Source organism: Protobothrops mucrosquamatus, unplaced genomic scaffold (assembly GCF_001527695.2).
Source record: "Protobothrops mucrosquamatus isolate PMUCROS unplaced genomic scaffold, P.Mucros_1.0 scaffold_119, whole genome shotgun sequence".
Classification (NCBI taxonomy): Eukaryota; Metazoa; Chordata; class Lepidosauria; order Squamata; family Viperidae; genus Protobothrops; species Protobothrops mucrosquamatus.
In genome coordinates, this window is record NW_015386195.1 from 18,570 (window position 1) to 41,190 (window position 22,621).

The 22,621-nt window shown below is 46.7% G+C and overlaps 1 protein-coding gene across 1 annotated transcript; it reads right to left on the reverse strand.

Moving 5' to 3' along the window:
* Positions 1-483: 483 nt before the first annotated feature.
* LOC114922610 (zinc finger protein 436-like) lies at positions 484-13,089 on the reverse strand. Its single transcript, XM_029284282.1, has 5 exons — positions 12,832-13,089; positions 9,027-9,153; positions 7,088-7,252; positions 4,753-4,878; positions 484-1,640 (listed from the first exon to the last, which is right to left on the reverse strand). The coding sequence occupies exons 1-5, from the start codon at positions 13,087-13,089 to the stop codon at positions 484-486; spliced, it is 1,833 nt and encodes a 610-aa protein (XP_029140115.1).
* Positions 13,090-22,621: the final 9,532 nt, after the last annotated feature.

The following is a 22,621-nucleotide window of genomic DNA, read 5'->3' on the forward strand; positions in this document are numbered from 1 at the left end:
CACGGCAGGGGCTGGTTCCTCGCTGTTTCCGGACGGCCTTGTGGAGCTAAGACTGAATGCGTTTCAGCCTAGATGGCCACCACAAAATTGTACATTGGCTCCCGGCCGGCCTGGGCCAGGGTCAAGGTAGCGGGGGCCGTTCCCTCACTGTTTCCAGGACGGCTTCGCGGGCCACATGAAACCACTTCGCAGGCCGCATCCGGCCCCCGGGCCTTGTGTTTGACATGTCTGCCCTAAATTGAGTCTTTGTAGAAAGAAAGAAATATATATATATATATATCTCCAATCACTGCCTCAAGCCGAAAGGATGAAGACGTTCAGGGATGTCATGCTTGTCTTTGTGGAACTGAAAGAAACTGGTCTCTTTCCAAAAAGATAAAAAATAAAAATCCCTGCTTTGCGATTTCGGATCAATAAACCCGTCCTTGAAAATTAAAAAAAAATATGTGTTTCGTGTTTTTTCTTCCCCTCCATTCCGAACCCTCACAGGGCTAACGTCCTGTCCTCTGTGAATTCCTTCATCACCAGGATGGCCTGCTCGCCCACCGAGGTCTCCTGAATAGTCCACAGGTTCGGCATGCCTGCCTCTCCAGCCTCAGCGGGAGACGTGTATGTCGAAAGGGGCCAGGGAAACGGCTCGGCGGGGTGAGCGTACTGGTAATAGCTCCCCTGGGCAAAGCTCCCGATATCCAAGAAGATATTGGTCCCGACGGAGGCCTTCGCCCCGCCCTTGGCTTCCAAGGTCTTGTGGCGCTTGGCGTCGTGCGTGTTCTGGTGCCGGATGAGGTGGGAGCTCTGGTTGAAGCTCTTCCCGCACTCGGTGCACCGGTAGGGCTTCTCTCCCGTGTGGATTTTCTGGTGCCGGAGGAGCGTGGCCAGGTCGTTGAAGCTCTTCCCGCACTCGGTGCATTTGTAGGGCTTTTCCCCCGTGTGGATCCTCTGGTGGCGGAGGAGGGTCCGGCGGTCGCTGAAGCTCTTCCCGCACTCCGAGCACTCGAAGGGCCGCTCCCCGGTGTGCACGCGCCAGTGGGCCTCCAGGTTGGACTTATCGCAGAAGCTCTTGCTGCAGCTGGAGCACTTGTAGGGCTTCTCCCCCGTGTGGCTCCGCCAGTGGGTCTTCAGGCTGTACTTGTTGTAGAAGCTCTTGCTGCAGCTGGAGCAGTGGAAGGTCTTCTCCCGGCTCTCCACGTGGGTCTTCTGATGGGTGATCAGGTTGGTGGTCCGATTGAAGCTCTTCCCGCACTCGGGGCACTTGTAGGGCTTCTCCCCGGTGTGGATCCTCTGGTGGCGGAGGAAGCTGGTCTTGTCGCAAAAGCCCTTGGTGCAGACGGTGCATTTGTAGGGCTTCTCGCCCGTGTGGATCCGCTGGTGGACTTTCAGGCTGGCCTTCCGGGTGAAGCTTTTCCCGCACACTTTGCACTGGTTCTTCCTCTTGCCCTTGTAGGTCTTCGGCTGGGCCAGCACGGCGCTGTGGTCGCTTCCCTGGGAGCTGCCTTTATTCGGCCGCTCTTCGGGCTGGCTTTCTTTCTTCTTTCCCGGCTCTTTGAGGTTCCCAAAATGGCTGGCCGCGTCTTCGTCCTCCGTGTCTTCTGACAGCAGCCCGTAGGGCTCCCATTCACTTCCGCTTTCACCGAGGTCACCTAGTTGGAGAGAGAGAGAGAAAGAGAAAGGGAAGAGAGAGAGAGAGAGAGGAGCAAAGAGGAAGACAGAGAAAAAATGGAGAAAGAAAGAAAGAAAGAAACAGAAGGAGAGAAAGAAAAAGAGAAAGGAAAAAGGAAAAAGAGAAAGAGAGAAGTAGACAGACAGAAAGAGACAGAGAGAAAGAAAGAGAAAGAAAAAGAGAAGGGAGAAAAAGAGAAACAAGAAAGAGAAGTAGAGAGACAAAGAAAAAAGAAAGAGAAAGAAAGAAGGAAAGAAGGAAAGAAAGAAAGAAAGAAAGAGAAATGGAAAAAGAGCAGACAGAAAGAGAAAGAGAGAGAGATGAAAGAAAGAAAAAGAGAAAAAAGAAAGAAGCAGAGAGAGAAAGAAAAAAAGACAGAAAGAAAAAGAAACAGAGAAAGAGGGAGAAAAAGAGAGAAAGAGAGAAAGAAAGAGAAAGAAAGAAAAAGAGAGAGAAAAAGAGAAAGGGAGAAAAAGAAATGGAGAAAAAGACAAGCAGACAGACAGAAAGAGAAAGAAACAGAGAGAAGGAAAGAGAAAGAGAAAGGGAGAAAAAAGAAAGAGAGAAGCAGAGAGACAAAGAAAGAAAGACAGAAAAAAAAAGAGACAGAGAAAGAGAGAGAAAAAGAGAGAGAAAGAAAGAGAAGCAGAGACAAAGAAAAAAGACAAAGAGAAAGAAAGAAAGAAAGAAAGAAAGAAAGAAAGAAAGAAAGAAAAAGAGAGACAGAAAGAAAAAGAGAAAGGGAAAGGGAAAAAGAGAAATGGAGAAAGAGACAAGCAGCCAGACAGGAAGAGACAGAGAAGGAAAGAGAAAGAAAAAGAGAAAGGGAGAAAAGAAAAAAAGAGAAGCAGAGAGATAAAGAAAAAGAGACAAAAAGAAAAAGAGACAGAGAAAGAGGGAGAAAAAGAGAGAAAGAAAGAAAGAAAAAAGAAAAAGAAAGAAAGAAAGAAAGAAAGAAAGAAAGAAAGAAAGAAAGAAAAAGAGAGAAAGAAAAAGAGAAGGGAAAGGGAAAAAGAGAAAGAGAAATGGAGAGACAAGCAGACAGACAGAAAGAGAAAGAGACAGAGAAAAGGAAAGAGAAAGAAAAAGAGAAAAAAGAGAAGCAGAGAGACAAAGAAAAAAAGACAGAAAGAGAAAGAGAGAGAAAGAGGGAGAAAAAGAAAAAAGAAAGAAAAAAAGAAAGAAAGAAAGAAAGAAAGAAAGAAACAAAGAAAGAAAAGAAGACAAATTCTGTATTACAAAGGGACAAAATCAAACAGGTTTGCCAGATGTATCAATGTGGCCACTGAGGAGCTGAAAATGGATTTTTTTTCTCTTTGAAATATTAAAGCAAAACAAGGGATAGGGAGATACATTCTCAACTTACTGAGAATGCATCTAGTTAAGGGATGCTGTTTGAGAAAAATATTGTCCCTGTTCAGGTAAAACATGAAAGAGTGCCCAATCACCGAATAAGGCAACTCAGAAATAAATAAAAAAGGGCAATCCGTAAACGTATAAAACATTTTTTTTTTTTTAAAAAAAAAATAGAGATAGTCCTTGATTTACAACATCAATAATTCATTAAGCGCTGCAGTGGTTAGGTGAGGTGTCACGTCATCCCGCTCCATTTTATGACCTTTTCTGCTACAGTTAGAGCAAATCACTACGGTTATTAAACAAGACGCCCCGTGACTATGACTCGGGACCTTCCCTCCTGGCTTCTCCATTGACTTTGCTTGTCAGAACTTGTCTGGAAAGGTTGCAAATGGCGATCACGTGACTGTGTGTGTGTGTGGGGGGGGTGCTGTAAGGGTCATAGATCTGAGGACTGGTTATAAGTCGCTTATTTCAACCCTGTCATCCCTTCAAACAGTCACTAAACGAACAGTCATGCTTAAAGCCTTAAAAGGAAGCCTATGAAATTTTGCAGAACTTTTAACAGTTGGATGGGACCTTGGAGGTCTTCTAGTCTAGCCCCCTGCTCAAGAAGGAGACCCTATACCAGGGGTGTCAAACTCAATTTCATTGAGGGCCGCATCAGCATTGTGGTTGCTCTGTGTGTGTGTGTGGCCAGGGGGGGGTGCGGTCTACTGGGTGGGCGTGGATGGAGTGGGTGTGGCCTACTGGGTGGGCATGGCCAGCTCTACATCGTTCACGTCAAGGGTGCCTGTGGGGGCCTGGGCAGGAGTGGGGCAGATCTGAGGGTCTCTGGCAGAAGGGGGTGGGACCGGGGCAAGGGCCAAGGCATGGTCCATTTCTTCATTCCTCACAAAGGGTGACACCTCCCCGGCATGCACCCAGGAGACGGGGCCGACGCGGCAGGGGCTGGTTCCTCGCTGTTTCCAGACAGCCTTGTGGAGCTAAGACTGAATGCGTTTCAGCATAGATGGCCACCACCAAATTGTACATTGGCTCCTGGCCAGCCTGGGCCAGGGCCATGGCAACGGGGGCCGTTCCCTCACTGTTTCCAGATGTCTTCACGGGCCACATGAAACCACTTTGTGGGCTGCATCCGGCCCCCGGGCCTTGTGTTTGACATGTCTGCCCTATACCATTTCAGACAGTGGACTGTCCAGTCTTTTCTTAAAAACCTCCAGAGATGAAACACCCACAACTTCTGAAGGCAAACCGTTCCCCTGGTTAATTGTTCTCACTGTCAGGAAATTTCTCCTTAGTTCTAGGTTGCTTCTCTCCTTGATTAATTTCCATCCGTTGCTTCTTTCTTTCCTTCTGGTGCTTTGGAAAATAAGATTGCCCCCCTCCTCTTTATGGCAGCCCCTCAAATATTGGAACACTGCTATCATGTCCCACCATGGTCCTTTTCTTCATTAAACTAGACATACCCAATTCCAGAAACCGTTCTTCATATGTTTTAACCTCCCGGCCCCTAATCATCTTAATTGCTCTTCTCTGTACTCTTTCTAAAATCTCAACATTTTTTTATATAATTTCAAGAAAGACATCAATTAACCGATGATCCTTGGGGAACTCTGCTTTGGGTACGTAAAAATGGCTTTTTCTGGTGCCAAAATGACCTCTCTGGAGCAGGCATTCTTGCTGACGGGGCCAGGAGGGTGGGGAGCAGTCTCCCCATTTTGGTGGATACTCACTTTCGCCCGTCGTCCCCATCACAAAAGACAGCTTTCCTTGTGATTTTCCTGGCAATGCCTGCGGGGGCTCCTTCGACATGAGATCTCCAGCGGTCTCAGAGTCGGCTCCAGCAACTGTCTTGTCCTCTTTCAGCCACAGAGAAAAGCAAGAGAGAGGGAATGTTGAAAAAAACCAACTTACTACTTTAGCTCAGGGGTCCCCAACACAATCCGTGGACCGGTACTGGGCCATGGCATACCAGCAACCGGTCTGCACAAACAAGCAAGGCCCCGTCCGTGGGATGCAGGCAGCACACAAAAACACACACACTCTCTGGTCCGTGGAAAAATCTTTCTCCACAGAAACGGTCCCTGGTGCCCAAAGGGTTGGGGACCTCTGCTTTAGCTCTTTCCAAGATGTAAACCAGCGGTTCTCATTTCCCGAAACAATTTTTCAAAGTTGCTTATTTTAACAAGTTTCTCTGGTTTAAAAGGAGAAAAAAAAAAGCCCATTCGTCCAGGATTAAAACAAACAAACAAAACAACAGCTGAAGTGCAAGCAAAGCACCACAAAAGAATGTGCATGTTATGTTATGTTATGTTATCTTATCTTATCTCATGTTATCTCATGTTATCTGGTGGTGTAATAGTTAGAATGCAGTACTGCAAATTAACTCTGCCCACAGCCAGGAGTTCGATCCTAACTGGCTGTTAGGACCCACCCCACTTTGCACCTTAAGAATACAGAACTCTTGGAATATTTCTTCCAACAGGCATCTTTATTAAGAGAAAATGGTTGCAGGCGTTCTAGACAGGACCTGGGGCACAAGCCCTCCCATTCAAGGTTTTAAGTGGTCCCAAGCCGCCCCCCCACCCCACCATCCTTCCAGCGACAATCCCAGGCGTTACATTTCCACCCCCTTTTTCCTCACTGCCGGTGGAAGGGACACTTCAAAGGAGAGTAGATGAAAGGTAATAGCCCCATTGTTATGATTAGTCCTTTTGGTGGTATCCACATTCAGTCCCTTTGAAGTTGTACCGAAGGAAGTGAGGGCCATAAAACCCCTTTGTTCACCCCCCTTCCCCTTCATCGTATGACAGAATCCAGAGAGGGCAGAAATGGGGTTTTCCATAACTAGAGATGAAATATAATTGGATTCTGACACCGGCTCAATGTTGACTCAGCCTTCCATCCTTCCGAAGTCGGTAAAACGAGGACCCAGATTGTTGGTGGCAAATATGCTGACTCTATAAACTGCTTACAGAGGGCTGTAAAGCACTGTGAAGCGGTATATAAGTCTAAGGCAGTGATGGCGAACCTTTTAGAGACCGGGTGCCCAAACTGCAACCCCAAACCCACTTATTTATCACCGGGTGCCAGGTGGGCGTGGCCCACTGGGTGGGTGTGGGCTGTGGTGGTCATGGCAGACTAGGTGGGTGTGGCCAAGGTGGGCGTGATCACCTTTATGTTGCTCATGGAGAGGGATGCCTGTGGGGGCCGGGCAGGGTTCGGGGAGATCCAGGGGGTCTCTGGCAGGTGGGGTGGTGGGCAGGAGTCTCGTCCTGTGGGGTGAGGCGAGGCAAGGTGAGGCAGGGCTGGGGTGCCATTGTCGCAGGGCAAGGCGAGGCAGGGGCCGGGGCAGCTGCTCCCTGCCACCATTGGCCCCCGCACACAGAGGCCAGCGAGCGCATGGGGGCCAACAGTGTCCATCAGCATCCATAGCCTGCCGGCCCCTCAACTGGCACACTCTGGGGCTCCGCAGCCCGCCACCAGAAGTTCAGAGAAGCCGCCTCTGAGCTGGACAGACGGCCGACAGCTGAGGAGGCGATGCAGTGGGTTGTGCCCGGGAAAAGGAGAGTATGCGAGGCCAGGAGGGATGGGAAGGGGGAGGGAAACCAGCCATGTTGGGATGCATCTGGCCACGAGGGACCTCGGCGAGTTAGCGGGCGGCTGGTTGATGAGAGACAGTTGCCATGTCCGGGGCGTGGCAAGCGTGCCCACAGAGAGGGCTCTGAGTGCCGCCTCTGGCACGCGTGCCATAGGTTCGCCACAACTGGTCTAAGGGCTACTGCTATTGCTGTGTTCTGCAAAATTCTCCATTGTGCACAGGATAGCACAAAAAAAAGATAGGAACTGAGGAGAAATCTCTGGGCTGTAACAGACAGCCTAACATTTTGATTTTTCTGCTTTTCTCCCCCTTCTTTCCCATGACTCCCTGTGTTTCATTTCAAGAGAGGGCCTCGAGCACTAGCGCACCAGCCAGGAGAGAGGATCTGATGCTACTGCGGGCCAGAAATCCCACACCCACGAAAGGCACAATATAAATCCTAAACAAAATCTTTCTTCGTTCAATACCTGCTGTTTCTTTTGGGCCAGTCTCGGTCGTTTGATTCTCTTCTTCTTCTTCTTTCTCCCCCTTCTGATTCCACAGATCGTCTTCCGCTTCTTTGCCCGGATCTTCTTCGCTGGCCGTCACCCCAACCGGGCTCTTCTTGCCCTCACTCCCCCAGGTGTCACCTGCTGGAATCAAGCCCAAGGGAAAAAATTAGGGAGAAGCAGGATTTCCAGCCAGATCCTTTCCCCAACACAGGTAGTCCCCGACTTATGACAGTTCATTTTGTGAAGTTACGACGGCGGTAAAAAAAAAAAGCGATTTAGGGCCATTTTTCAGGCTTACGGCCATTGCCGCGCCTCCGTGGCGATGTGACCAAAATTAAAACGCTTGGTGACCGACTCACATTTCTGACGCCCGCAGCCTGCCAGGTTCACCTGATTTCCCCCTTTTGCGGCCTTCTGACAAGTTTCCTAGCTTAACAACTGCAGGGGTTCGCTTAACCACGGAGGCAGGAAAGGTCGTAAAATGGGGCAAAACCCACTAAACAAATATCTCGCCTGCTTTCCTTCCTTAACGGTTTAGCTCAGAGGTAGGCCACCTTGGCTCTTTTATGACTCGTGGACTTCAACTCCCAGAATTCCTGAGCCAGCACGGCTCAGCTTGGAAACCTCTCTCTTTCCCCTCAGCATGGCTGGCTCAGGAATTCTGGGAGTTGAAGTCCACGAGTCATAAAAGAGCCAAGGTTGCCTAGCCCTGGTTTAGCTCCACTCACTAAGGGTCTCTTGCATGCTCCATCACAGTGACGTACGCTCTTCTCCTATTTTCCATATAAATATTCTAGCTCTTCTCTTAAGTGACCAAATAAGATGAACAGATAAATATGAAGAATCATGAAAATCTGTAAATAAACTTTGGTCCAGTCACACGACTTAACGTTTTTTTAGATACTTTTGGCCTGGATGATTTGAGTTTTCATATATGTCTATAGAGGTTCTCAGTCATCCAGGTCGTGGTTGTCCCAAAGGTGCTTTTTCAAGAGGCAACTGGATTTTCTTGTTGTTGTTGTTGTAGTAGTAGTAGTAGTAGTAGTAGTAGTAGTAGTAGTAGTAGTAGTAGTAGTAGTGATGATAATAATAATAATAATAACAACAACAACAACAATAACAATAATGATGATGATGATGATGATGTTGGAAGGGACCTTGGAGGTCATTTAGTCCAACCCCCTGCTCAGGCAGGAAACCCTATACCATTTCAGACAAATGGCTGTCCAGTCTCTTCTTAAAAACTTCCAGTGTTGGAGCATTCACCGTTTCTGGAGGCAGGTTGTTCCACTGGTTAATTGTTCTGTCAGGAAGTTTCTCCTTAGTTCTAGGTTACTTCTCTCCTTGATTAGTTTCCACCCGTTGCTTCTTGTCCTGCCTTCAGGTGCTTTGGAAAATAGCTTGACTCCCTCTTCTTTGGGGCAGCCCCTGAGATACTGGAACACGGCTATCCTGTCCCCCCCTCACCCTTCTCTTCGTTAAACTAGACATACCCAATTCCACCAACCGTTCCTTATATGTTTTAGCCTCCGGCCCCCTGATCATCTTTGTTGCTCTTCTCTGTACTGTTTCTAGAGTCTCAACATCTTTTTTTACATCGTGGTGACCAAAACTGGATGCAGTATTCCATGTGTGGCCTTACCAAGGCATTGTAAAGTGGTATTAACACTTCATGTGATCTTGATTCTATCCCTCTGTTAAGGCAGCCTAGGATTGCCTTGGCTTTTTTTGGCAGCTGGCTGATATTTATGACATACCATGATATTTATGCCATGATATTTATGATATGCCATGATATTTATCATAAGCCACCCTGTTGCTTTCTTGTTCTTCTGTTTGGCTTTGCATGGAGAACCTCATCCTTTACGACGACAAAGGAAGCTTCCCTCCCCCAGAGGATCAAACAGACTCTTACCCAAAGAGACCACGGTCCCGTAGTTTTCCACCATGACTTCCCGGTAGAGAGCCCTCTGGTCTGGATCCAGCATGCCCCATTCGCCCTTGCTGAAGCGCACCGCCACTTCTTCAAAGGTCACAGGTCCCTGGGATGGAGGGGAGAGAACATCCCTTAGAGCAGGGGTCTTCAAACGTGGCCCTTTGATGACTTGTGGACTTCAACTCCCAGAATTCCTCAGCCAGGCACGCGTGCCTGGCTGAGGAATTCTGGGAGTTGAAGTCCACAAGTCATAAAAGGGCCTCGTTTGAAGATCCCTGCCTTAGAGCCACACGATTCGGAGAGCCCCTCCCTTCCCTAAACGGCTCTCCTCCAGATAGGGGGCATTACAAGTCCTCAAGGCGTAGACTGGCTATGGGTGAGGGGAGGAGTAGGCCAGCCCAGGTCAAACCACCAAGTTGGAGAAAGTGGTTTAATTATAGATAGTCCTTGACTTAGGATGAGGATCGATATCAGAATTTCTCTTGCGGTCATAAAGCAAGAAGGCATGGGACCACATCCCTTAGTGACGGCAATCGGAGCACTCCACCTTGCCATCATTAAGTGAAGTTCACCGGCCATTATCCAAAGCCTCACCCTAATCCAGTGTTTCTCAACCTTGACAATTTTAAGGCATGTGGACTTCAACTCCCAGAATTCCACAGCCAGCATTGCTGGCTGTGGAATTCTGGGAGTTGAAGTCCACATGCCTTAAAATTGTCAAGGTTGAGAAACACTGCCCTAATCCAAGCCATCCCCAGAGTTATCTTGTGGTAAGAGAGATGGCCAATACATTTTGCAAACAAAAAAACAAATTAATTAATTCCAGGCTTACTTCCTCCCAGCCCTGAGCCTCAGTAAGATAAGAGACTTCCCCTCCAACTCTTCCTTACCCACCGATCTTCCCTCAGTCTCTAGTCTTTTGACTGCTCTTCACCCCTCCTTAGAAGGTGACAAGTAACCCCCCAATTGCACAGCTTTAGGGCTGTCCCAAAGGTGCTTTTTCAAGAGGCAACTGGACTTTCTTGTTTTTCTTTGAAGGTTTTTCGCTTCTCATCCAAGAAGCTTCTTCAGCTCTGACTGGATGCTGGGGAGATGGAAGGATTTATACTCCTTGCAGAGAGCTGGTCATTTGCCTTCTTTTAGAGAGTCAAGTGTAGGCCACTTGGAGGTTTATCTGTCTCCTCAGAGTCACCTGAGTGGTGCAAATGGGTGTGGAGCCTTCTTGGAACTGTTGAAAGGATTGTGTTGTAGACTGGAGATAGATCAGTGGTGGCGAACCTATGGCACGGGTGCCAGAGGCGGCACTCAGAGCCCTCTCTGTGGGGGCGCGCGCTGTCGCCCCAGTCCTAGGCCTTCAGCTGGGTTTTATAAAACCTTTTCGCTTTAGGCCTCGGCCGCCGTGTGCAAAAAAAAAAAAAAAAGGTTCATTCAATCAGTCAATTTTAACTTCTCGTGGGAAAAAAAAAGATCTTGCAAAGTTGGAATTGATTGATTGAACTTTTTAGTCCCACCCAGTCTGCCGTTACCACCACAGCCACGCCCAGCCAATGGGCCACACCCAGCCAATGGGCCACACCCACCCGGCACCCAATGATGCATACGTGGGTTTTGGGTTGCAGTTTGGGCACTCGGTCTCTAAAAGGTTCGCCATCACTGAGATAGATGATGTCGTTTTCCCCCATCCCGGTGGAGAGAGGGCTGCTCAGTTTTGACACAGAGGGCCTCTTTGACCCCTCTTTCAAACCAGCGGTCCTCTCTGTCCAAAATGTGGACTTTGCTGTCTTCAAAAGAGCGGCTTTTGTCCATCCAGTCAGAGCTGAAGAAGCTTCTTGGATGAGAAGCGAAACGTCTTCAAAGAAAAACAAGAAAGTCCAGTTGCCTCGTGAAAAAAGCACCTCTGGGACCACCATGATCCGGAGGACTGAGAATCTCGGTTTTGCAAATTTTATTAATTTTCAAATAAACATATAAACAAATAATACAAATGTGGTGCATTTCATTAAAAAACAAAAAGGAAAACCTAGTCAATATATTTTCAGAAATGATTGGCGGTCCCCACCCCCCTGCATCCACCCTCACTCCTTCAACCTTCCTACCTTCCCTCTTCCTTCCTCCCCTCCTACCCACACCTCTCTCCTCCTTCCTCCTTCCTCCTTTCCAACTATCCTACACAAAAAAAAAAGAAGGTGATGGGATGTGTAGGATAGTTGGAAAGGAGGACTGAGAATCTCCATCTAGGGCTGCTTGCCATGCTGTGGCTCAGGGCCTTCTGCAGCTGTGGAAACGCAAGAAGCTTCTGAGCTACAGAGTTGTGTGAAGCCCCAGCAGCCCCTGGAAGTCACCACAACCCAAGCAGCACAACGGCGAGCCTCGGCCCCAGGAAATCCCAGCAAGCCCTGCCAAGGAAGCCTGAACCAACCCTGACTTAACCGCCGGTTCTTTCCCATTGGGCAAACCCACTGGGGGATTCTGGGAGTTGAAGTCCACTCATCCTAAAAAGTGCTGAGATTGAGAAACACAGACGAGTGCATGGGTGGGCAACCTTGGCTCTTTTATGACTCGTGGACTTCAACTCCCAGAATTCCTGAGCCAGCTGAGGGGAAAGGGAGAGGATTCCAAGCTGAGCCAGGTTGGCTCAGGAATTCTGGGAGTTGAAGTCCGCAAGTCATAAAAGGGCCAAGTTTGAAGACCCCTGTTGTAGGTCATCTAGCCCAGGGGTAGGCAACCTTGGCTCTTTTATGACTCGTGGACTTCAACTCCCAGAATTCCTGAGTCAGCCATGCTGAGGGGAAAGGGAGAGGTTTCCAAGCTCAGCCATGCTGGCTCAGGAATTCTGGGAGTTGAAGTCCACCAGTCATAAAAGAGCCACGGTTGCCTATCCCTGGACTAGTGTAACAAAACCTCAGGAGAAGAGGGGTAACCTTGGTGCTCTCTGAGCACGATTGTTTTCCTGAAGAAGATTCATTACCCAAACTAGCATTGATGACGTTACCTAGTTGGGTAATGAAACGTCTGCAAGAGAACAACCAAGCTCAGAGGACACCAAGGATGCCCTCATTTCAACCCTGAGCTACAAATATTCTCCTTTCTTGGTATTTCAGGAGAAGTCCGGAAGTACCTTTTCCAACGCGATTGTATTACAGGACGTAAGCTTTCCTGACCTTTAGCCCACTCACAAAAGCTTCTGCCTGTTAATAAAAATGTGTTAGTCAGGAAAGGTGCCACCGGATTAATCCTGACTTTTTGTTGGAGCTGTAGGCGTCAGATCTGAGATCCATAAACTCCAGGGGAGGGGCCCAGCTGATCTCCTCCGTTTTAGAAATGCCAGTTTAAAGCCAGAGTTATGAGATCTGGCTAGGCCAGGGGTAGGCCACCTTGGCTCTTTTATGACTCATGGACTTCAACTCCCAGAATTCCTGAGCCAGCCATGCTGAGGGGAAAGGGAGAGGTTCCCAAGCTGAGCCATGCTGGCTCAGGAATTCTGGGAGTTGAAGTCCACGAGTCGTAAAAGAGCCAAGGTTGCCTACCCCTGGATTAGAGTATATACATGCCATCAAGAGAGTAGAAGACTTCAACTCCCAGAATTCCTGAGCCAGCCATGCTGAGGGGAAAGGGAGAGGTTTCCAAGCTGAGTATAGCTGGCTCAGGAATTCTGGGAGTTGAAGTCCACGAGTCATAAAAGAGCCAAGGTTGCCTACTCCTGAGCTAGGCTTTCTTAGTAATTCCACCTTCCTCCTGAAACAGCAGATCCCTCCTTGAAATTGCTACGCGCTCCCAGGCTCACCTGATCTTCTACATTCCCCAGTAAGAAGTCTTCTAGAAGCTTCTGGTTTTGCATCGGATCCTGGGTTGTATCCAAGTGCACGCCATTCTCCCCATCCAAGATGGCTGCTCTCTTTCTTCCCTGGTGTTTCCTGCTATTCCCAGCCTGGAAGGCAAGAGAGACCTGGGGGGCTGTTTGGGGCCTTGCTACATCTCGTTCACACGTTTCCTCTTCCTGTTTCAGCGTGTCCTTCAGCTCTGGACCTCGCTTGGTCCGCATCTTCAGGACCCAACACAGCTGGAATTTGGAGAGACGAGATGCTGAGATGAAAGTTCCTGATTCTGCAATATCAATTGTCGGTTGCTTGGTAACACCAGATGGAAGATCCGGTCACTAAAGAGGGAAGACTGGTTGATTCCAGCCAGCCAGAAGTTCTTTCCTTACCTGAAAGAGGGGAAAAAATACCATAGTAACTTGACACAAAAAAGCTAGTCTTGTACAGGTAGTCCTCAAATTACAACCGTTCATTTAATGATGATCCCGAAGTTACAACAGAACTGAAAGAAGTGAGTGATGACCGTTTTTAACACTGATCCCCATAGTCTTGTGAAAAACATTCAGAAGCTTGGCAACTGACTCATATTTATGACGGCTGCAGCGTCCCGGCGTCATGCGATCATCTTTTACGACCTTCTGAGAAGCAAAATCAATGGGGAAGCTAGATTCACTTAACAGCTAACCAACCAAGAAAGCAGACCTCTTGAAACAGGCATTGTCTCAAAAGGAACTTTTATTGGGGTTTTCTGCAACCGTGAACTGAGATGCGTTACAGTTCTGATCCAGATAGCATAAACTCCACGAAAATGGTTTTAAACAAACATTGATTCTCCAGGAATCCTAAGCAGAGACTTACTTTGCAGTAGATCAGTGATTCTCAACCTGTGGGTCGGGACCCCGTTTGGGATCAATCAACCATTTCATGGGGGTCGCCAAGCAAGGCTGTCCGCCATTTTTTTTGTCCGCCATTTTTTCCCCTTTTCCGGCGGGTGCCTTACCTCCCTTGGGCTGGTGGTCGGCCTGCTCCATCTCTGCCGCTTGCCAGCTACGCCTCGGCCAGCGCAGGGGGCGGAACCACGCATGCGTGGCGCTCCTGGGCAGGGAAAGTCCTCGACTTACGACCGGTTGGGTAGTCCTTGACTTACGACCGGTTTAGTCCTCGACTTACGACCGGTTTAGTCCTCAACTTACAACCGGTTGGGGTCGCGGCATTAAAAAGGTTGAGAACCACTGCAGTAGATACATCCGGTCATATTCATATCTGTCCATTCTCGTAGAGTTTATGCTATCTGGATCAGAACTATAACGCATCTCAGTTCACGGTTCCAGAAAAGTAAAAAAAGGGATAATTCCCCATCTCAGCTAGGCATGGATACGGATGCTGATCGATGCCTGCACGATGCTTGATAGACAAAGGATTTTACCACCTTGGTACATAGCCAGGACATCTTGTAATAAACTTTGAAGCCCCTCCCACTGACTAGATAACATATAGGACTAACAACTAGACTACATTTCCCAGAGGCCATCTCTTAAGGAGACAGCATTTAACCCTTTAAATGCTAAATGCTCTAACACAGTGCTTAATTCCTAAGCTAAACATATGCTCTGGCCAGGGTTACATACTGGTCCAGCACATAGGGGTTAGTGACAGTAGGGAAGTCAAGGCGAGATCTGGGGAAAATCCTGCTTGAATGATATAGTTAAACAGGCAATCTTCCTCCTCCCACCAAAATCACAGTGTCCATTTGAAATTCAGCCAATCCACAGATGGCACGATGTTTGGGTAACTGGCACAGTTGGCGCGCATCTCAAGGTCTTCTCCAGCTTTCTTTTCTCCATAGCTGTCTCCCTGATAAGGGAGGCACATTCCTTTCTCAAGTGGACAGAGGCGGGAGAGGAAAAGTAGAAAGCGAAAGTTATCCCAAGCGAAAGCAAATATCCACCCCCCAGCAGAATGGCAGGCCCCAAACAAGAGCACATATGCAGGGAAAACTATAAGGATTTGGGGACCTGACAACCGGGTTCCTGACTGGCTCAAGGTTGATTTAGCCTTCCATCCTTCCGAGGTCGATAAAATGAGGACCCAGATTGCTGGGGGCAATAGGCTGACTCTGTAAACCGCTTAGAGATGGGTGTAAAAGCACTGTGAAGCGGTATGTAAATCTAAGGCAGTGTTTCTCAATCTTGGCAACTTTACGATGTGTGGACTTCAACTCCCAGAATTCTCCAGCATTGCTAACTGGAGAATTTTGGGAGTTGAAGTCCACACATCATAAAGTTGCCAAGGCTGAGAAACACTGGTCTAAGGGCTATTGCTACTAGCTCAAGGGTCTTCAAACTTGACCCTTTTATGACTCGTGGACTTCAACTCCCAGAATTCCTCAGCCAGGCACGCTGGCTGACGAATTCTGGGAGTTGGAAGTCCACAAGTCATAAAAGGGCCAAGTTTGAAGACCCCTGATGTAGACTTTCATGCTGCCCCATAGTGCTTTGCAGCAGTCCCTGGGCGGTTTACAATATTTACATTTTTTGTGCACAGGAAATGGTGTCTGTGACCTATTAAATTGCACTCTTTAGAGCAGGGGTAGGCAGCCTTGGCTCTTTTATGACTCGTGGACTTCAACTCCCAGAATTCCTGAGCCAGCCGTGCTGAGGGAAAAGGGAGAGGTTTCCAAGCTGAGCCATGCTGGCTCAGGAATTCTGGGAGTTGAAGTCCATGAGTCATAAAAGAGCCAAGGTGGCCTACCCCTGCTTTAGAGAAATCTATCCTGGTCTCTGAATACTACCTGTTTTAGCTCTGCCCTGGGTTATTTGTTAATCTAGCGCAGGGGTACTCAAACTTGGCCCTTTTATGACTCATAGACTTCAACTCCCAGAATTCCTCAGCCAGGCACGCTGGCTGAGGAATTCTGGGAGTTGGAAGTCCACAAGTCATAAAAGGGCCAAGTTTGAAGACCTCTGTACTAGCTTAACGACTGCAATGATTCACTTAACAGCTGTGGCAAGAAAGATCGTAAAACGGGACAAAATTCATTTAATAACTGTCTTGCTTAGCAACCAAAATTCAGGGCCCATTTGCCCAGGTGGCCAAGGTTTGAGAAACGCTGCTTTAGGCACTGACTTGGTCACCTTAAGTGACTGGGAATTAAAATGGAGGCAGGCGAGACAATGAGTAGAGGCCGTTCCTATCGCTTCTTCCAGCCCATCAGAATAAAAAAAACAAAACAAATGGGAGACGGTTGTTCAGGTCTCTATCAATCCCTTGCAGGCTCACAAACCCCCCACCGAGGATACTGTCCATTGTACAGCTACTCCTCGTCTTACAACCCGTTTGTTTAGTAGCCGTTCAAAGTTACAACGGCACTGAAAAAAGTGACTTTATGACCGTTTTTCATACTTACAACCGTTGCAGCAACCCCCCCACAGTCACATGATCAACATTTGGAGGCTTGGCAATTGGTTTATATTAATGATGGTCGCAGTGTCCAGGGGAGGGGGGGTGTCATGTCATCCCCTTTTGCGACGTTCTGACCAGCGAAGTCCAGGGGGGGAGCCAGATTCAATGAACAACTGTGTTGCTAATTTAACAACAGTAGTGATTCAGTTAACAACTCTGGCAAGAAAGGTCTTAAAATAGGGCAAAACTCACAACTGTCTCACTGAGCCACGTAAATTTTGGCCTCGGTTGAGGCCTACCTCAGCTGAGGCCTACCTGTGTAATTAGAGCAGACTCCCTAACAACCTGCACCAAATATATAAAGCAATTGCAAGTTGCGTCCAGAAGTTGTGAATGCTCTAACACTGGAGGTTTTTAAGAAGAGACTGGACAGTCACTTGTCTGAGATGGTATAGGTTCTCTTGTTTGAGCAGGGGGCTGGACTAGAAGACCTCCAAGGTCTCATTCTATTCTGTTCTGTTCTGTTCTGTTCTGTTCTGCTCTGCTCTGCTCTGACAAATGGCAGTCCAGTCTCGTCTTAAAAAGTTCCAGTGTTGGAGCATTCACCACCTCTGGAGGCAGGTTGTTCCACTGGTTAATTGTTCTAACTATCAGGAAGTTTCTCCTTAGTTCTAGGTTGCTTCTCTCCTTGATTAGTTTCCATCCGTTGCTTCTTGTCCTGCCTTCTCTACTCTACTCTACTCTACTCTACTCTACTCTACTCTACTCTACTCTACTCTACTCTATTCATCAATGAAGAAAACACATTGATGCACATAACTTAACAGGGGTTCTCTTTGCAAGGACCTCCCTCGTCTTGCATTTGTTTGTGTGTGGTGTGTGTGGGATGGGCTCTATGTGCAATCAGCAGCTGCCTCCTTGCAGCCCCATCTGCTTCCTTATGGGAAGGCTCCGGGCTCAAACTAAAACAGGGCCATCCATTGAAGCCTTAATCCTGTCTTGTTCCCTCGGATTTCATAGCCGTTCTCTTCCGCATTCTTGAATTTCTCTTTTTCCCCCCTCCTCAAACTTAAGAAACTTACCAGATCCCGCCCAGCCATTGACCCCCAGGGTGGAAATTTTTTTTCCTAAGGTAGGGAAAAAAAAGGGGGGGGGGAAATAGTGTTAAAAGCAGGAAGTGACCTAAACCCATTTTACAACCCAGCTTCCTACAAGACACCCTAGGAATAGAAGTCTCGGTCAATTTAACCCTTAGTGAGAATTTATCCCAGGAAAGCAGAGTTCTGGGGAAAGGGTCTTTATAAAGACCACTTGAACCAGATGCTCTCAAATGAAGCTGGATTGCCAGCCCCATCATCCCCAGCTGGCAGGCCCATATGCAGATTGCGGAGTGATGGGAGTTGTAGTCCAGCACATCTGGAAGGTAGACAAGTCGGTAAAAGCCGAACAGCCAGAGTTAAAACTTTGTGCATAAACTACAAATGTGATTTATGAAAAACGACTCCAAATTACGCCCCAGACTAGCTTCTGTGGCTTGTTCTAAAATTCTGGAGTTGTTTCCCCTTTTCAAGAGTAGTGGACTACAGAATACAGTTATATTTAAAAAGAAAACCTGACACAATTTGCATTTTTTTAATTAGAAACCGTTCTTATGCACAGTCTTATGCACAGAATCATGCTGCCTGCAAAATTTGGGTTTTAGAGTCCACATTTTCACTTGATGGAGAACTACAATATTGGCTTAATGCAGGATTTCCTGCTGCAATTTCCTCTTAGTGGTTTTGTTTTAATTAAGCATTTTTAGCTTACAGATCCACAAGAACACATGGATTTTGATTGAAAAATGGATAGGAAATATTTGACAATACTATAAGCTTCTAACACAGTGTTTCTCAACCTTGACAATTTTAAGGCATGTGGACTTCAACTCCCAGAATTCCACAGCCAGCATTGCTGGCTGTGGAATTCTGGGAGTTGAAGTCCACATGCTTTAAAATTGTCAAGGTTGAGAAACACTGGATAACAAGAGCTGGAAGGGACAGTGGAGGTCTTCTAGTCCAACCCCCTTCTCAGTTAGGAGACCCTATAGTACCATTTCAGACAAATGGCTGTCCAAACCTTTCTTAAAAATCTCCACAACTTCTGGAGGCCAGTTGTTCCACATTCTAATAATCCATCACAATGTATTAATTTTATAGTTCAGATTTACTGCTTATCTGCCTTACCACCTAGTTCAGGGGTAGGCAACCTTGGCTTTTTTATGACTCGTGGACTTCAACTCCCAGAATTCCTGAGCCAGCATGGCTCAGCTTGGAAACCTCTCCCTTTCCCCTCAGCATGGCTGGCTCAGGAATTCTGGGAGTTGAAGTCCACGAGTAATAATAATAATAATAATAATAATAATAATAATAATAATAATAATAAGGATGAGGATGAGGATGATGAAGTTGGAAGGGACCTTGGAGGTCATCTAGTCCAACCCCCTGCTCAGGCAGGAAACCCTATACCATTTCGGACAAATGGCTGTCCAGTTTCTTCTTAAAAACTTCCAGTGTTGGCGTGTTCACCACTTCTGGAGGCAGGTTGTTCCACTAGTTAATTGTTCTAACTGTCAGGAAGTTTCTCCTTAGTTCTAGGTTGCTTCTCTCCTTGATCAGTTTCCATCCGTTGCTTCTTGTCCTGCCCTCAGGTGCTTTGGAGAATAGCTTGACTCCCTCTTCTTTGTGGCAGCCCCTGAGATACTGGAACACTGCTATCATGTCCCCCCTCATCCTTCTCATAAAAGAGCCAAGGTTGCCTACCCCTGACCTAATTCTTATTTTCTTTCAAAATAATGGGCAACATGAAGAAATACAGGTTGTCCTCAACTTACAACTCTTTGTTTAACAACCTTTCAATGTTACAATGGCACTGGAAAAAGGGACTTATGACTTATGCATTGCACTTATGACAGTCGCAGGATCCCCATAGTCAGGTGATCAAAATTTGCGTGCTTGGCAACCTGCATGTATTAATGATGAAATGCAGAACCCCTGGGTCATGTGATCACCATTTGTGACACCGTAGCCAGCTTCTGACAAACAAAATGACAAGCTCAGGATTCAAAAAGATCTTGACAGACTTGAACAATGGGCCCTATCCAACAACATGAAATTTAATGTGGAGAAAAGTGAGGTTTTACACCTAGGCAGGAAAAACCAAGGGTACAAGTACAGATTAGGCGAAACCTGGCTCAAAAACAGAGGGATCTTGGAATCCGAGTGGACGATCACTTAAATATGAGCCAGCAGCGTGCAGCAGCAGCCAAAACAACTAATACAATTCTTGGTTGTATAAACAGAGGCATAGAATCAAGATCACGCAAAGTATTAGTACCGCTTTATAAAGCCTTAGTAAAGCCACATCTGGCGTACTGCATCCAGTTTTGGTCTCCACATTACAAAAAAGATTTTGAGACTTTGGGAAAAAGTGCAAAGAAGAGTAACCAAAATGATTAAAGGCCTGGAGACAAAAAACATATGAAGAACAGTTGCAGGAATTGGGTATGTCTATTTTAATGAAGAGAAGGATGAAGGATGACATGATAGCAGTTGTCCAGTATCTCAGGGGTTGCCATAAAGAAGGAGTCAAGCTATTCTCCAAAGCACCTGAAGGCAGGAGAAGAAACAATGGATGGAAACTAATCAAGGAGAGAAGCAACCTAGAACTAAGGATGTTCTGAAAATGAGGACAATTAAGCTAGCCTTCAGAAGTTGTGGGTGCTTCATGTTTGGAGGTTTTTAAGAAGAGACTGGACAGTCACTTGTCTGAAATGGTTAGGGCAGGGATAGGCAACCTTGGCTCTTTTATGACTCGTGGACTTCAACTCCCAGAATTCCTGAGCCAGCATGGCTCAGCTTGGAAACCTCTCCCTTTCCCCTCAGCATGGCTGGCTCAGGAATTCTGGGGAAGTCCACGAGTCATAAAAGAGCCAAGGTTGCCTACCCCTGGTGTAGGGTCTCCTGCTTGAGCAGGGGGTTGGACTAGAAGACCTCCAAGGTCCCTTCCAGCTCTATTCCGGGTGTGAATCTGATTCTTAAATGTGGACATTTGGCAACCAGCATGTATTTATGATGGTTGAGGTGTCCTGGGGTCATGTGAATGCCATTTGCAACCTTCCCAGTCAGCTTCTGACAAACAAAAGTCAATGGGGAAAGCCAGAATCACTTAACGACTGGGGCAAAAAAGGTAAAACCTGGCATAACTCACTTAATGACTGCATCACTTAGTGACAACAATTCCAATCCCAGCTGTGGTTGTGAGTCGAGGATTAGTTGTATTGCAGTGACATTATTTTCAAGTTCGTGCCAAGGTTTAGATTCTTTTCACCTCCTTTTTCTCATGATCTGCTAGCATCAAAGCTGCTTTTAGTGTAATTACACCCACCCAGGTCTGGAAGAGTTTTTTCTGTTCAAAACCTGCATTTCACCATAATCAACCCAGCTGGTGGGCAAGTCAATCTTTTGAGTTGAAAAGACATATATTGTATATGTGTATACACACAAGCAAAGGAAAATAAAAAAGATGGGGGGAAGCTAAGTTTCCACATGGCTATTTTGCAATTATAAAAACAATGAGCCACTGGGAAAAGATATCATTATTTTTATATGCTCAATTCATTGTTTTTAAATTGCTGTTGACCTATTTTTCTTAATGGTTAGTAATTTATTTCCAAAATAAGAGTGTAAATGTGAAAGCAAAGAAAAACTCACATACTGTATCTAAATATTAACTGGATAAATCCTTCTTAGTGATCTGACCTCTTTTAAAGAGCAGCTAACATCCAAAATAAAGGCAGTCCCCTTTAAAATTTAGTGATGTTAAAGCTGATCGAAAATCTAACCTTTTAGGAAAGCAAATCCGGAACAGATTCTCAGAGAATCTTTTCTATTAGGCAGTAAAACAATAAAAACACACATAAAAAGGTACAATCCCCAATACTGTAGAGCAGGGGTCTTCAAACTTGGCCCTTTTATGACTTGTGGACTTCAACTCCCAGAATTCTTCAGTCAGGCATGCTGGCTGAGGAATTCTGGGAGTTGAAGTCTACAAGTCATAAAAGGGCCAAGTTTGAAGACCCCTGCTGTTGAGCATTATATTGATTAAGATCACCAAAAAGCTATTAATGGTTATGTAGCTTTTGGCAAAAATGTAAGTGAAATGTTACAAAAACGGGGGAATACACAAACAACTCCCAGCTTAATCTTATTGTCTCATCCGATTGCAATATTTAACCTACTAGGATGGGTGTGTGTTTTTTTCCACAGGGATTAACACACAAGTATCCTTGCTTTCCTTAAATAAAAGGAATCCGGTTGTATGAAGACATGCCGAGCACAGCTAATCCCGTTGGCCAATACTTGACATGTGGGTCCAGCCCAAATTACTATAAAGATAAATAAACCTCAGAAGGAAAATGGGCAGTTTTATTTTGAAAACTGAACAGACTAACATTATCACCCTAACCCAGACGTAGGCAACCTTGGCTCTTTTATGACTCGTGGACTTCAACTCCCAGAATTCTTGAGCCAGCCATGCTGAGGGGAAAAGGAGAGGTTTCCAAGCTGAGCCATGCTGGCTCAGGAATTCTGGGAGTTGAAGTCCACGAGTCATAAAAGAGCCAAGGTTGCCTACCCCTGGATTAGAGTATATATACGATGCCATCAAGAGAGTAGAAGACTTCAATTCCCAGAATTCCTGAGCCAGCCATGCTGAGGGGAAAGGGAGTTTCCAAGCTGCGCCATGTTGGCTCAGGAATTCTGGGAGTTGAAGTCCACAAGTCATAAAAAAGCCAAGGTTGCTTACCCCTGGATTAGAGTATATACATGCCATCAAGAGAGTAGAAGACTTCAACTCCCAGAATTCCTGAGCCAGCCATGCTGAGGGGAAAGGGAGTTTCCAAGCTGAGCCATGCTGGCTCAGGAATTCTGGGAGTTGAAATCCACGAGTCATAAAAGGGCCATGGTTGCTTACCCCTGCCCTAATCCTAACTAACCCTGAGAATTCAAATCAACCACACAACCAAACAAGCGATAGCACCAACCTTCAATCAGCCCGCAACCCACACACCTGCACTTCACCTTCAAATGACCCTCACCTGATGTGACCCACCCCATCACAAGACCTACCAACCACACAAAGCCCTTATAAGGAGAAGAACAGCAGCACTGAAGTTCTCTAAACTTTGCTGAAGATGTTCCCTAGCCTGGTAATGAAATGTTCAGAAACCAACCCATAAGCTCGGAGAATGAACCTCCACCCTCATCCTACAGCTGAGCTACACATATTTGCCACTACTGCCATTTTGCAACTTTC

Bases quoted from the DNA above. Each gene is read 5' to 3' on its own strand.
- LOC114922610 (XM_029284282.1), bottom strand. From the start codon at position 13,089: ATGCGGACCAAGCGAGGTCCAGAGCTGAAGGACACGCTGAAACAGGAA. The intron at 9,154-12,831 runs GTGAGCCTGGGA...CCTCCATCCCAG, and splicing joins TGGGGAATGTAGAAGATCAG to GGACCTGTGACCTTTGAAGA. The intron at 1,641-4,752 runs GTGAGTATCCAC...CTCTCCAACTAG, and splicing joins GATGGGGACGACGGGCGAAA to GTGACCTCGGTGAAAGCGGA.